At 39.3% G+C, this 15,153-nt stretch overlaps 1 protein-coding gene across 1 annotated transcript in view; it reads left to right on the forward strand.

Moving 5' to 3' along the window:
• The first annotated feature begins 957 nt into the window (after positions 1-957).
• DENND6A (DENN domain containing 6A) overlaps positions 958-15,153 on the forward strand; it is a 64,985-nt gene continuing 50,789 nt past the window's right edge. The window contains exons 1-3 of the mRNA XM_019652773.1: positions 958-1,287; positions 11,363-11,401; positions 11,502-11,544. Of these exons, the coding sequence (XP_019508318.1) occupies positions 1,051-1,287; positions 11,363-11,401; positions 11,502-11,544 (319 nt within the window). The 5' untranslated portion in view covers positions 958-1,050. The remainder of the gene's footprint in view (positions 1,288-11,362; positions 11,402-11,501; positions 11,545-15,153) is intronic.

Below are 15,153 nucleotides of genomic sequence, written 5' to 3' on the forward strand. Positions count from 1 at the left end.
ATAACATGTTGTAAAAGCATGAACCCTATGCTGTTTTTAAAAATACATTTATTGTGAGTTATTACTCATTGTCTTTTACCCATTTTTCTATTGGGGTATTGCTGTGTGTTTCCTATTCATTTTTTACTGTGTGGTTTATACTCAGCATAGAAGGTGCTGAATAAATCATGCTGGCCCAATAAAAAGCAACAGTTCAACAGTGAAAGTGTCTCCTGGGTTCCCAGCCCAGTACTGCTCTGTGAGAATACAAAGCTGCCTGAGACTGGGCCCTTGCTAAGAGTGAGTGATCCCCAGGTTGCTGTGGAGGTCAACCTGGTGTTCCAGCAAGGTCTAGAGAGGTGTGAGTGCTCACCGGCAACCAAGCCAGGAAAAGTGGAAGGGTCCTTGGTGGAGAGGGAAAAGCCGAGGGAAGGAAAGCACAGAACTCTAAATCAGCAGACAGCGTGAACGAATTGTAAGCTGGCATCGGAGTTGTAATACTTGTTGGGCTAGTCATGTAACCTCTCAGAACCTCAGTTTCCTTATGTGTAAAAATAAATGAATAAATATGTCTACCTACTGGCCATGATGTGAAGATTCAGTGATGCAATATTTGTAAAGTATTTGCTTGGCACATCAACTGGCACAGAGCAAGTGTTCAGTACATGTTTGTCATCACAACTATTATGTTTTACTTTAATTTACTCATACCTGATAATTATGAACCCTATCATTCCAAGAATAATTTATTCCTTGGTCGCTGGACTGTGAAGGAGGGTGTCAGAATTCATAACCTATCTTTTCGGTCTTAAACAGCTTAAGACAAGGAGGCCAGGGTCGGCTTCACAATCTATCAAGCGCCAACGTGACGTCCCACGTCCTCGCAGTGACAGGGGAGGACCCGCGCAGAGCCGGGCTAGCATGGTCACGTGGGCCCAGGCACCGCCCAGGCGGAGCCCGTCCCCCGCGGCTGCGGCAGCGGCGGCGGCGGCGGCGGCGCCTGCGTAGAGCCGAGCGCGCCCTGCGGCTCGGTTCGCGGTGAAGGCGGTGCGAACAGCAAGGGGGCGGCGGATGGCTCTGCGGGGCCTGGCAGGCTCGGGGCCCAGCTCCCGCGGGCCATTAGAGGAGGCGGTGGCAGCGGCTGAGGAGCGCGAGGCGCCGGCCGTGGTGGCGGCAGGAGTCGCGCGGGAGGACGATGAAGAGGACGATGGCCGCGGCCGGGGCCTGCTGCGCTGGGACGGCTTCTCTGCCTGGCTGCACTGCGTGTGTGTGGTGGGCTTCGACCTGGAGCTGGGCCAGGCCGTGGAGGTGAGGCCCGGCCGCAGCGTTGACCCCGCGCCGTGTCCGAGTTCCCTCGCCAGGGTGGCCCCTGCAGAGCGTGTGGCCGGTGAGCCGGTGGGCCTGGACCCCAGCCCTCCGCGCATCCGGGCGTGGCCGACCGCCCCTCCGCCCATCGGTCCGGGGCTGCGGTCCATTGGCAGTTCCCGTGGGAGGATCTTGGGCTGCGGCTAGGGGTGAAAAGTTCTCTCAAGGCCTCTCTTAAATACTTGCCGATGTTCGTGTTTTTTTTTGTTTTTTTTTTAAAACCCGGTGTCACGGGAATAACTAAAATGGTTAGCGGTACCCGGGGGAGGCTGCAAGCAGGATGTTTGTGACTTTTTCAAGAAGTGAACAATGCCCCTGACATATGGTGAAATATAATAGCTGAACCTCACACAAACAACTTTTTAGACTCAGGTTGTTTTGGTCATTCACAGTAGTAACTCTTAGAGCATTCCACTTAGCCTAAGCCGAAATGCTTATCTCAGCATGCATTTTCTCCGTTTCCTCTTCTTATTCCTCATTTCTGTTATTTCTTGGTGTTGCTTCTGAAACAGTTATCCAGAAAACTAGTATCAAGATGAATATAGGGAAAATGATTTGCTTGTCACTCTGTCAAATTTTCCGTCTTCATGGCGCCTTATTGAAAGGCCTTTGAATCATATCTGTTCTTGACATTGTTGAGGGTCCTTTTTGTAGCATAAGAGATTGCTTGTATTTATGTGTCCAAGAAAAACGTTATCAGAAAGATACATACATGTTTAGAAGAATTCTTTGTTTTTGTTTTTTTTTGGTAACGATGCTAGATTTTAATGAACCATCTCATTTTGACTTTAGTAGCATGAGCTGGCCCAGAAAATTGGCCAGGGGAAGTTTTTCTTAATGCGAAGCTACTGCCTTTGTATTCGTTCTGTCTTCTCTGTGTTTTATCATTACTCAGCTCTGGGCATACAAATATGAACGATAAGCTCTAACTTATATTTGTAGACTGAGACTACAATTTAGAGGAAAACCAAGAATTAACCACAGAGGCAGAGAGGGCTACTGCGGTGCCTGGCACTTAGTGGTGTTCAATAAATACTTACTGACGGAATGAGTGAATTCATGAACAATTCTTTATCTTACTGAGATAGGAACAACAGTCCTCAAAGAATTTGAAGAAGGGATTTATAAGCCATCTATCATTTACATTGACACAACCTGAAGTTATATGTATAGCAAAATACAGTTGAAACAGAAAGCATAGGATTGGGTTGTTGTTGATTGCAGTTTTACATAGCTACCGGAGATCCTTTTGGATTCTCATCATTTGGGACATTCTTTATAACATGAGTATATTTTTCTGACCAAATAAACAATACGTATATTGGTATACTCCAATAAGTATAATGGAGGTGCTACAAAAATGTGGATCATTAAAGGACTTACTTTGAATTTCATTTCCTGTAGTATATGCTATTGTACAGTTTTCTTTAAGTCAGTAGTTACTAATTTTTTGCATCCTGGAACTTAAAAAAAAAAGAAAAGAGCTCCATGAACTCTCTCCATTAGGAAAATGCTTAGTAATACAAAATTATGTGTTTGCTTCCATGGACTACCTGGGGGTTAACTATAGACCTAGTCTATTGTCCTCAGATTAAGAATCACTGATTTTAGAAGGTGTAGGATGAAGGTGGGGAAGATTCCCTAATAAAGGATCCAAAGATAGATAAACATATTGAGATGCAATACAACTTAATTTTGCCCCGTTTTCCTGAGAAATGTAGAATATTGCATTTTGCCGCTTTTAAAATGAAGAAAAAGGAACACAAATTAGTAATTAATATAACATAATAGTTGAAATATATATTTCACTTTTGTATTGTGGCCATATCCAGGCCAAAAATTGACAAAAAGTTGTAATGGGACAAGAATGACTGTAGAATTGTGTTGGAGAAGTAACATATAGTAGCCCCAGCCCTACCTTCTATAATGCACAACCATGGGGACTCAAGGGAAATTAATTGAAGAATAGGTAAAAACTAAGTTTGGACAGTAATATCCTGGAATCCAACTGTGTTATCAAAAAGGCAGTTGTTGAATCTTAGGCTTGAGAGAGTCTTAAGAGTCAAATGCATAACCAGCGCCACTTAGTTAAGCTTAAATTCCTTCTAAAGAAATAGTATTCTGATCAAGAACTCAGACTCCAGAGCTATACTGTCTAGGTTTGAATCTATGTGACTTTGGGCGCATTATTTAGCTTGTTTGAGCCTCATGTTCCTCTGTAAGAGGATAGCAGTATATGTATCATGGCATTGTGAGAATTGGATAAGTTTCTTAATGTTGGTGAAACAATGCTTGGGACCCAGTAAGACCTATGTTAAGTTTGTATTTGGGGAGCATTGAGATTCCAAAAGGGAACATTGTCATTTTCAATGAGGAGAATCTCTAACTTGCTTTGTGAAGATGTGGACTTTGGACCTTAGTTTTCTTACTAGTAAAATGAAATTGAGTTACTAGAAATCAGTACTTTTTTTTTTTTTCAGTAGGGGAATATTTATCCCCTGTGTAAATAGAAATCGAATGTGGTACCTCAGTAGCTAATTTGGTCAAAATGGGGCCTATGTATGTATGTATATTTGGTTATAAGCAACAGAAGCTAAACTATAGCTCAAGCAGAAAAGGGAAATTTGCTGTAAGGCCACAGAGGTGTTTCAAGCTATCCAAGGTACAAGCCTAGTGGGGGCTTCAGCAAATGGCTAGAGCCCAGAACCAGAGAAGCCTCTTGTTTATGCTCTTGTTTTATTGATTTTATTTATGCTTCGTGCTCCCTGCAAACTGACTTCCTCTGCTTTTGATCTTTATGGTGAAATTTGCCCCTTTTCAGCCACTTTGACAAAGACAGTGAGTGTCACTCTCATTCCAAACACCATAGGAAGGTTCTCAGGCCTGGTTTGGGTAAATTCTCTGATGTTGAGTGAAGACCTTGAGTGGTTGGAGATTGGTCCCTGTTGCATAAAATGTCTGTTGGGGGCCCTGTCCTAGGTGAAGGGACAGTTACAGGAGTCTTTTGAGCTGAAAGAGGCTGCAAAAGGTGTTAACTACAGGAGGTGTGCTAAGCTTTTTTTCCCCCCTGAAGTGGCCCTGAAGCATCATCACAGCATCCAAGTGTCTTCTGGAACAAGGTTTGAAATTCCCTGGAATTTATACACTCTATGTCACTATTTCCAGCTCTGAAATTACCTGATTATATATATAGTAAAGCCTTAATTATCTGAATCCAGAATTGCCTCATTTATTCACTTTTTCCCCTGATTGAGTAATAATATGCTCATTGTTGAAAACTTGGCAAGAAAGAAAATTATAAACACTAGAGAACACCACTTATACTAAGAAACAACTGCTATTAATACTATTTAGCACTTTTGTTAATGCTTTTTTTCTTTATAAAAGTTTGTATCTGTCAAAGGTTAATTTGATAATTTGTTAGTAGCAGAAACTGTCTTAAATAAATTTAAGTAAAAGAGTGATTGTAAGAAGTATATTGGAGAACCCAGTTTCGGGAAATAGGAATGAACCTCATGGGATTTGGAAAGCCCCATCCTTTTGCCTTTGTCTCTTTGGTGCAGTATGGTCTTTTGTCTCTGCTTCATTTTGCATGTCTGTTCCATTCTCCATGCTAAGGGTGGTTTCCTCTGTTAGCTTCTCAGTTTCTGCTCCCCCATGTCACTTGACTTTGGGTTACTGTGGTACTGATTTTAACCAAACTCTACTTGTGTATTCTAGAACCAGACTGAAGTGTAATTCAAATACTGGAGTATCTGATTGGCCCAGCATGGGTCAGGTGCTCCCTTTTGTTCAGTTAGCTGTGGTCTGGAGCCAGAGTTCCAGTAACATTACTGGCCCTTTAGGCTCACCCCTGCAGAAGGAATAAGGGGACACTTCCAAAGCATGGGCTGGGCAGCAGTCCCCCAGATAGGCCTACTGTAAGAGTCTGCTTTTATTGATAAACATTCTCATAAACAATTTGCCAGATCATTAAAAACTTCATAAATGTAATTTTATAAGCCATAATTTATTTAACCATTTTCCTTAATTTGGATAGTCAGAAATTTATTTTTTTTTCCTTCATAGCATAGAGATTTATTTGCTGCCTGTACACACATCTTAGAGATGTTCTGTATTTTTGAGGGTCTTTAAATCATGTAAACTCATAGAACACCATAGGAGGTTGGCAGTTCTATAATTTGAGGTACCTCCTGAACTTCTTTGGCCCTCGATTTTTTAAGAATTGAGGCATTATTGGTGGCTTTCCTCTTCTTGTAGGCTATGGCTATGATCTATCAACGTTTTGGACAGAATTTCAATCTAGTGAAAAGAGCACAAGCTTTGGGGTTTTGAACATTTGTTAATTGTCTGATTTTTGGCCAGTTTCTTCATTTCTCTTGAGTTTCATTTCCCTCAACTATAAAATGGGGAAATAATATCCTGAGAGTGTTGTTGGAGTTACTGAGATAATGCATGTAAGAGTTCATGCCTATGAATTAATGCATGCCCAATATGTTCTTCCCTTTTATAGTTAGCGTCCTTGTAATTAGTGTGGGACTATTCTTGGCTATTCCCTCACTCCTGTTATCTTGCCTTAAATTGATTTAAAAAAACACACAGTTTTGGATGTGAATCACGTACTTAAAGCACTTTCTGGGAATCAAGTTTTTTAGATTTTATTTTGCTGATGATCTGTGACATTACCTATTTGTATGTACAAATTTGTATTCCACTTCTTGCTGACAATAATTTCAGGCCTGTTAAATTTTCTATAAAAAGCAGGAAAATATACCATTATTGTATTGTGTGAGTCATAGATTCTATTCAGATTACTGATCCATGTCCCCCTCTTTAAAAAAAAAAACACCAAAAAAGTGAAGATAAAGCTCTGCTCTGAGGTGAAGACAAATTTTTATGCCTTTAAAAAAAAATATGGAGGGCTGGCCGAGTGGTGCGTTGGTTAAGAGTTGGCTTGGGAGCGTGAGCTCTGAGCAGCAGTGTCGTCAGTTCGGATCCCACATGGGCTGGTGACACTGTGCCCTCTACAGCTAAGATGGTGAACAACAGCTTGACCTGGAGCTGGGCTGCTGTGAGTCGCCGGCGACGGCATAGGCTGCAGTGTGGCTGCAGTGGGCTGTGCCATAACCTACCGTGAGTGGCCGGCAGCCAGCGTGAGCTGCCATGAGCCGCCGTGAGCGGCCATTCAAAGGCCAGTGACTGATCTGCCTCAGCTGGAAAGAACGCAATGATCACAATACCCACATGGGCCTGTGAAGCAACGTCCTCCACAACTAGACTGAAGAACCAAAGGACAGCAACTTGTCTGTTCCCCTTCCCCGATTCTCCAATTCCCCAATAAAATCTTAAAAAAAAGTATGGAACGCTTCATGAATTTGCATGTCATCCTTGTGCAGGAGCCATTCTACTCTTCTCTTCTCTTTCAATTTTAGTATATGTGCCTCGAAAGTGAGCACTATGCCCTCTTTAAAAGAGCAGTTAGGAGAATTGACTCTCCCTTTTTTCCCCACTCCTGTTTTTTTGAGTCACTGCCTTATTTCCCCTTATTCCCTAGCAGGGTGGAGCCTGGAATATTCACCAGCTTTCTTTATTTGAGCAAAGTTTCTCTATTATTCTGAGAAGGACAAAGGCAGTTGTGTGAATAGTTGTTTCCTTTGTTTCTTTCACTTTTAAACTAGGTGATTCATAGCCTTAGTATTTCATCCTCACCATGTTTACTGATTTAATTGAAATGGGTGTTATGTGTAATTGTATATTCCTGTACTGTCTCATCAAGCCATCAAGCAGATATTTATTGGGCAACTACCTTATCCAGACACTGGTATGTTCTGGAGATAAAGCCTTGATCATCCCCCACTTCATCAAGTTTTCAATCTAGCAGAGAAGCTAGAACGTTAAACAGTGAGTGTTTTTGGTAGGAGAATTTTCAGGATACTAATAATGGCCTTTAAATTTCCTTGTGAACTAGTAGCACTTCATAGTAGCTTGATATAGTTCTGTGATTTGACACTTCAAGTCTTAGTGTCCTCCTGAGCCTCTTACGCTCCCAGATTTTACAAAGTCTTCTTTGGTGTTATTAATCTCTGATTCTGTTATGAAATTATATCCCATTCTGAAGATAATCTGGGATACTCTCCTGTTCAGTTAGTCCTTTCACAAGTACTTTATGTTTTCATATTTACTATGATACATGATGTATAACATGGACAATTGTATCTAAACTTTACTCTTTTTTGAGAGAAATGCTCCACTGTCCATTCCATGTTCAAACTGATCAAGTTTACCAGTAGCGTATTTTAGTATTGCTCTTGAGTGAGCTGGAATCTTAGACTGAGGCCCAGCCTGTCCAGATATTTTGATACCAGGACATTTTTTTCCCACTTTTTATTTATTTTTTAAAATTTTTGTTTTTATTATTGGAGAATTGTGGAGGACGTTGCTTCACTGGCCCAAGTTAGCACCATCATTGCACTCTTCCCGGGCGAGGCAGATCAGTCGCCGGCCTCTGGACAGCCACTCACGGCGGCTGCTGGCCACTCACGCTGGCTGCTGGCTACACACAGTAGCCCATGGCAACCCACTGCAGCAGGGTCTGCAGCCTACGCCATCGCCGGCCACTCACGGCAGCCCAGCTCCAGGTTGAGCTGTTGTTCAGCATCTTAGCTGTAGAGGGCAGTGTCACTGGCCTTCATGTGGGATCCGAACTGGGGCTCTCTGGCATCCTAAGCCAGCTCTTAACCAACGCGCTACTCGGCCGGCCCCTAACAGAGTATATTAAAGTGAAATTTTAGAATACTGTTTGACAGTCTAGTACAATCAATTTTTAAAAGGTAGATTTGATAGGTTATGTAGTTCTTACATCCTTTTAGCTTAGGTACTTAAATATATATAGCATATATCAACTTCTTAGATACACATACATACACACATATAAACATACGTATATTTATTTAAGGTACTCATATATGTAGGTAAAACATATTGACATTTTTTTTCTATATTGTCATGCTGGTATTTTAAACCCTAGGAAAGTCTAAAGGAACTACTGTAATGTCTTTATGTAACAAGAATGAAACTTTGTATATTTGCTTTTGAGTTGATATTTTAATTGCAGGAAATAAAAATCTGAGGAGCACTTACATAAATACTGATTTTAGAGTCTAAGATTAAGCTATTACAGGCCACTAAATTTACCAATATGTTTTAGCCCAGCAAACTCCAGGGTAACGTAGATGTAATGAGATATTCATAAAATATGACTAAATAGGTTATAAGCTTGCCATTTCTGCTTTAAAGGGAACAAGGTAAAATGGTCTCAAGGTGAAGCAAGAGAAATATACGTACACATAAAAGGAATTATATTTTAAATACTGAGTTGAAAGGAATTAATTTGAGGGTATATCTACTGATTGAAGAAATATTTTTTTTAGTGTCTACTATGCACCTGAGGCTGTTCTTTTTTATTTTTTTTAATTTTTCAATTGTAGTTGACATTCAGTATTATATTAGTTTCAGGTATATAGCATAGTGGTTAGACATTTATATAATTTAAGAAGTGATCCCCCTGACTAGTCTAGTACTCACCTAGCACTACACATAGTTATTACCATGTCATTGACTATATTCTCTATGCTTTACTTTACATCGCCCATCACTATTTTGTAACTACCAATTTGTATATCTAAATCCCTTCCCCTTTTTCACCCAGCCCCCCCCCCCCCAACTCCCCTCCTGTCTGGTAACCATCAGTTTGTTCTCTGTATCTATGAATCTGTTTCTGTTTTGGTTTCTGTTTGTTTATTTTGTTCTTTAGATTCCATATATAAGTGAGATCATATAGTATTTGTGTCTCTCTGACTTATTTCACTAGCTTAATACCCTCTAGGTCCAAACTTGTTGTCTCACCAGGGACTCTTCTAGGTGTCTATCTAGAGTGGTGAACAAAACAGGCCAGGTTCTTGCTTTTGTGAATTGTGGAGACAGAGGTTAAGTCAGGTTGGTTAGAACATGGAATACAAATCTGGGTTAGTAGAGAGAATATGCTTTGGTATCATTCGCTATTCCAAGAATGGTGGGTGGTTTTTATGTAACGTACCAGCTCTGTAGATCCTCCCCATTGGGAAGGTTTATATGCTACATACTTGCTATGGGGGAAAGATGGCTGCAGTTACATATTAATGATCTCTACTATAGATAGAGTGAGGATTGGTGGCTTGTATACTTTGGAATCAGACCTAAATTCAATTCCTAGCTCTGGCACTTACTAGATGAATAAGTATTGGGAGAGTTATTTAACTGCTGTGAACTTGTCCACTCTTCTGTAAAGATGGGAAGAATTGACAGAGTCGTGAAAATTAAAAACTACAGTAGATACTCATTAAGTACTAATTCTCCCTATCTATTTTCTTACCTTAGTTTTCTTACATATAAAATGTGATACCACTCCTTGTCTATTATTGTGAGAACTAAATAAATGAAATAAATATGTGAATCCACTTGAATATAGTTTATAATGTGATATTATTGTATGTTATTTCTGGAAAGGGAACATTTTTTAGGCTATGGGCAGCAGTGGGGACTGGAAGAACTCGTGGATTCTTCCAGAAGTGGGAAGTCATGGATCCCCACATTAGCAACCCAACGTTAACATAATTTAGCTGCTTTTTGTGTTGTTTTCTCTCCTTTTTGTTGTCAGCACTAGCTAATCTGCTCCTAATCCCATCTCTTCTTCACATTGCCAAGAGAATCTGGATTGGCCCACTTGAGCATTGGTATTCTTTTGGGCAGTATTTTCATACCCAGCCACATCTAGACACTCAGATTATTGGCCTGTGAAGTGGGTGCCCTTGGATCTGGTGTTTACTACTGTTTCTTTCCACAGTAGCTGTTCTGGCCTAGTCTCCCTTCCTTCACTAGGGCCGTGGGGCAGCAGTTTCCCTCAGAAGGTGACTATGATCACTGCAGACACTAAACTGACCTGTTTAGTATAGGTTTATTATTTAAAAGGATTAGAGGGAACTGAAATAGTTTTATGATGGGAAATGGCTTTTGAGAGTTCTTAAACTGCAGATAATTATTTTTTCCTTTTCCTTTTTCTTTTAATAAGAAGTTAATGATTTCTGCTACCTCTTGGAACAATTGAAAATCATTATTGCTTGAAGTAGGTACCAACTGATCAAATTTTCTTTAGGTTTTAGGCTTACAAAGAAAAGATTCTGTAAACTTTGAATTATTGGTAATTCAGTTGGTAAATTATTCTTTTTTTATTAAATTATTTTTTATTATGAAATACACATTTTTTAGAATTAGTTTCAGCTGTACAACACAGTGCAATAGTTATACTTTTTACCCCTCGAAGTGACAACCCCCCTTCCACAATCCGCTGCTCCATTTCCCCCCAATATCATACATATCTATTACAAATCCCTTGAGTCCACTCCCACACTATACTCCGCGTCCCATACACACACACACATATACATATATATATATCTATATATATTCAATTATAGTTGACATACAATATTATACAACATCAGTTTCAGGTGTACAGTGCAGTGATCAAGCCTCTTCCCCATCCATGATGCAAGACATGTGACCACCTGACACCCGGACTTGACATGGCCTCCTCTTTAAGTCCTTCGTTTAGAGGTTCTGTTCATCTAGGGTCCAGGGAACTTCCGAGGTTGAATATCTTATAAATTATTTGTAATTTTGTTGTGATCCTGGGAGGTAGTCGGCAGAGCGTCTGTCTATTCCGCCATCTTACCGGCAGTGGTAAATTATTCTTGATAACTCAAGATTTCACCTATCTTATAGAGATAACTTTGAATCAAAAAGATTTTTTTTTGCCTAATGTAAATTCTCCCAGGTTCTTACATGTTTCATTGTTAAGGTTTGTAAACTATTTCTTAAGACTATTTGACCATAGCCAACTAGTATTTTAGAAGTACCTACTAATGTTTATAATATACACTCAATGTATTTGTGTAACAAAATTTAACTCTCTTTCTTCCAGGTAATTTATCCTCAACATTCCAAACTTACTGATAAAGAAGTAAGTAAAAATATTTCTCTTTATGGTCTTCTTTTGTTTTCCTGTTTGTTTTTATTGGTGTGTGTGTATCGGCATACATAGCTTTTGTTTTCTTTTTCAGAAAACCAATATTTGCTATTTGTCTTTTCCAGATTCAAATTCAGGTAACTATTTTTCATGTGGCATTTCTGCTGAATTTTATACTAAGGATATGATTCTACTGTTAATATATGAAAATTGATTGGTAGCATATTAGGGGAAAAAATAGCACATTAGAATGAAACTCAATTTCAGCCTAACAGGTCAGTGATTTAGATTCCTAGCTTTTTGATGCCTAGTCAAGTCTTACTGATTTTAGTTGGTTCAACTTTTACCTGTTATGTTGTAATGAAGTAAAATGTCAAGAAGCAATAAACTGTTGAAATAGTGAAAAGGTTGAAAATCAACATCATGAGTATGTTTTGGGGATTTATTTTAAAGATTTTATTGGGGAATTGGGGGAGGAGAACAGCGTTGGGGAATCGGGGAAGGGGAACAGACAAGTTGCTGTCCTTTTGTTCTTCAGTCTAGTTGTGGAGGATGTCGCTTCACTGGCCCATGTTGGTATTATCATTGCGCTCTTCCTGGGTGAGGCAGATTTGTTGCCGGCCTCTGGATGGCCACTCACGGCAGCTCTTGGCAGCTCACACTGGCTGCCAGCCACTCACGGTAGCTTACGGCAGCCCACTGCAGCTTCACTGCAGCCTACGCTGTCGCTGGCGACTCACGGCAGCCCAGCTCCAGGCGGAGCTGTTGTTCACCATCTTAGCTGTAGAGGGCGCAGCGTCACTGGCCCTAATGTAGGATCCGAACCGGGGTCCTGCTGCTCAGAGTTGGCGTCCCAAGCCAGCTCTTAACCAATGCTCCACTCGGCCGGCCCTGTTTTGGGGATTTATAGTAAGTAGTTTACTTTCAGTTTAGGATTTGAGAGCTTGCCAAATCTCTGTAAAAGCAGTGAGTTTAAAATAAAACAACAAGGTGAATCTGGTTTTGAAGCATGGCCATCAATTATTTTCAATAATTTATATGAGATAGTATATGTAAAGCACTTGGAATGGTGCTATGGTGTATAGAAAACACCTTATAAGCGTTTGCTATTATTTTAAACTTGGCTTTGCGGATCTCTTTCAAACTCTCCCTTTGTGTGGTCCTAATTGTTGAAATGTTTCCGTTGAAATCTTGTATTTCACTTTTAAAACAGCTTTTAGGTTTATAGTGACCAGAACGTTCAACTTTTTAGACCACACACAGAACCCTATGAAGCAAAGACAGTCCAATTCCCTTTCTTTTTGCAGTTACTTCTAATATTCTGTTAATTTAGTTTAGGTAATCTAATTTGGGGGATTGACATTTTAGTTTTTTAAAGCATTTTTTCTTTTCCTTATATGCTTCCAGAATTTTTTCCTTTACATTTGGAACTCAGCTTTCATGAAATATGTAAAAAAGAAGTGATATTCTGGTAAAAAATAAAAAAGAAGATGCCTTTGAGCGATCCGAGTAGGACATCTGTTCTGACCTGGAATTGTTGGACTTTTTTAGTATGATTTGCTTATTAATGAAATAATGATAGCAAGATCTTACAGGATTTCTCCTCATTTCAGTTAACATTTTCCTTACTAAGTCCACACATGTACTTTTGAAAGTAGTGAGTGTTGGATTGGACTTCCAGGACTCAGAGTAAGCTGAGTTGTATGGATTGCAGGATTAATTGACTTATTGTGATTGGAGTCCCAATAGATTCTACTGGACATTCTTCTCTTCCATATCATAACTGGTTTTCATGGCTCCTTTCTTTTTCACATCTATCCATGAGTATCAAGGCTAAGATATTAATTATATCGTGTTTGGATAGCCTTTTCCATTTCTAGTTTAGTAGTTAGTCTCTCTCTGCATCATTTTCTTGTTGAAAGTTAAACTCAAAGTGTAAATCTGTGTAAATCAGAATTTATTCAGTATTTTAGGCATTTGAGCGACCTACAGATGTTTTGTAATGCCTTTTTTATAAGCTGCACATCAAATGAAGTGTGGTTCATTTTATTTGAAGTATGGCTGGTATTTAGAAGTAAAATTGACAAAAGATCTTAACAGACACCTAGTCGTCTTAACAAATGAATATTAAGCTAGACAGCAAGAGACTGAATTTTGTATGTGTTTGAGATCACTATTCTCAGTTGTGATTATCAAACAGTTTGTTTCACTTATGTGTTTTATTCAATGGAAGTTGGAATTACCGTGCCAACTTTCAAATGAATTTAATTTTTCCAAAAATAACTTTTATTGTTATAGAAGGAAATCCAGGCACAGTACAGCAGTCTTTAGGAAAGAGTCATAATGTAGGTTTCATTTCCATGGTGCATATTTATAAAAAGTAAAACATTTAGACTCAGTGGTACACTGTACAGATAAAGAAGAATGCTTTGGGATTCCCAGTGGAATGATTTGTCAACCCTCCACCTCTTCTACCCTCCTGTCCCACACCTTACATCCTGTGACTTTAGAAAAAAATTTTGTTTGGTTTGTTTTTAGGTTTCAATTTCTTGTTCCGTTTGAATGGCTTTTATTTTTAGGAGCCCAAGTTTAAAGTATGCCTTCTCTCTGATAAATGTTTGTCAGATTTTATTTCTTATTATTACCATTACTGTCAACTGGATGTAGGTATTCCTGGGGCTTAAGCTATGCTGTGTACCCAAGGACTATAATCACTATATTTTAAACAGTCTAGAGAGAAAACTCAACATTAGGAGAGAGAGTTTCAAGTAATGATGAATCCAAGGGAAGGATTAATCCTTGCTCTAGATGGATTAGATATGAAGACAATAATGGTCTCAACAGATTTCTTCTCTGTAAATAGCAGGGACATCATCATGTACTTTATATTTCCTAGTGCTGAAATCAGTGCTTCTCACACAATCTGTGTTGAAGGGCCAGTTGGGTTTAAAAAAAAATTTCCAATCTTGTGGATCAATGCTTTTATAAAATATAGTTTAAATGAATTATTAGAGAAATGAAGGGAGAAAACCCAAAGAAATACAAAATAAAAGTCCAAATTTGTCATGGCAATATCAAATTGCTCTGAGTTTCTAAATGCTTATTCTCAATTTGGATATTTATTTCATCATGGATCAGTAATAAGTTTGTGACTGACATCAGTCTGTGGACTACACTTTGAGAAGCTCTGGCCTAAAGTCCTGCTTCTCAGCAATTCCAACTCAACCACTTTAATCACAGGGAGAGTGACTACATAGAGCTGAAGGTCAAAGATAGGGCTAGCTTTTGACGTCACATGTTTTATCTTAGTCTTATGCATTCTGATTTGCTCTATAGATGTATTTATGCTAATGTAGAACTAATCTTTAAAGTTGTCTGTTACCTTTAGGAAAAATATTTAAGCTTTTTTTCCTTAGATCTCTAAATGATGTTTTAGTTACAGGAAAGTATCTATCTTCTGTTTACCTTGAGCATTGCAGTCTTGGTGTAATTGGCAGATTTAAAAGAAGTTTGCAAAATACTCTGTGCTCTTGAGAATTTTAAAATAGGAGGAGAGTTCTTCCCTGCATACCACATGACATTCATATAGGAGAAGCCATGACAGAAAGGACTGGCTTCTTTTTTTTTAAAGATTTTTTATTTTTTTTTAAATTGGGGAATTGGGGGGATGGGAACAGTGCTGGGGAATTGGGGGAAGGGGAACAGACAAGTTGCTGTCGTTTTGTTCTTCAATCTAGTTGTGGAGG

The sequence above is a fragment of the Hipposideros armiger genome, unplaced genomic scaffold (genome assembly GCF_001890085.2).
Source record: "Hipposideros armiger isolate ML-2016 unplaced genomic scaffold, ASM189008v1 scaffold_187, whole genome shotgun sequence".
Lineage (NCBI taxonomy): Eukaryota > Metazoa > Chordata > Mammalia > Chiroptera > Hipposideridae > Hipposideros > Hipposideros armiger.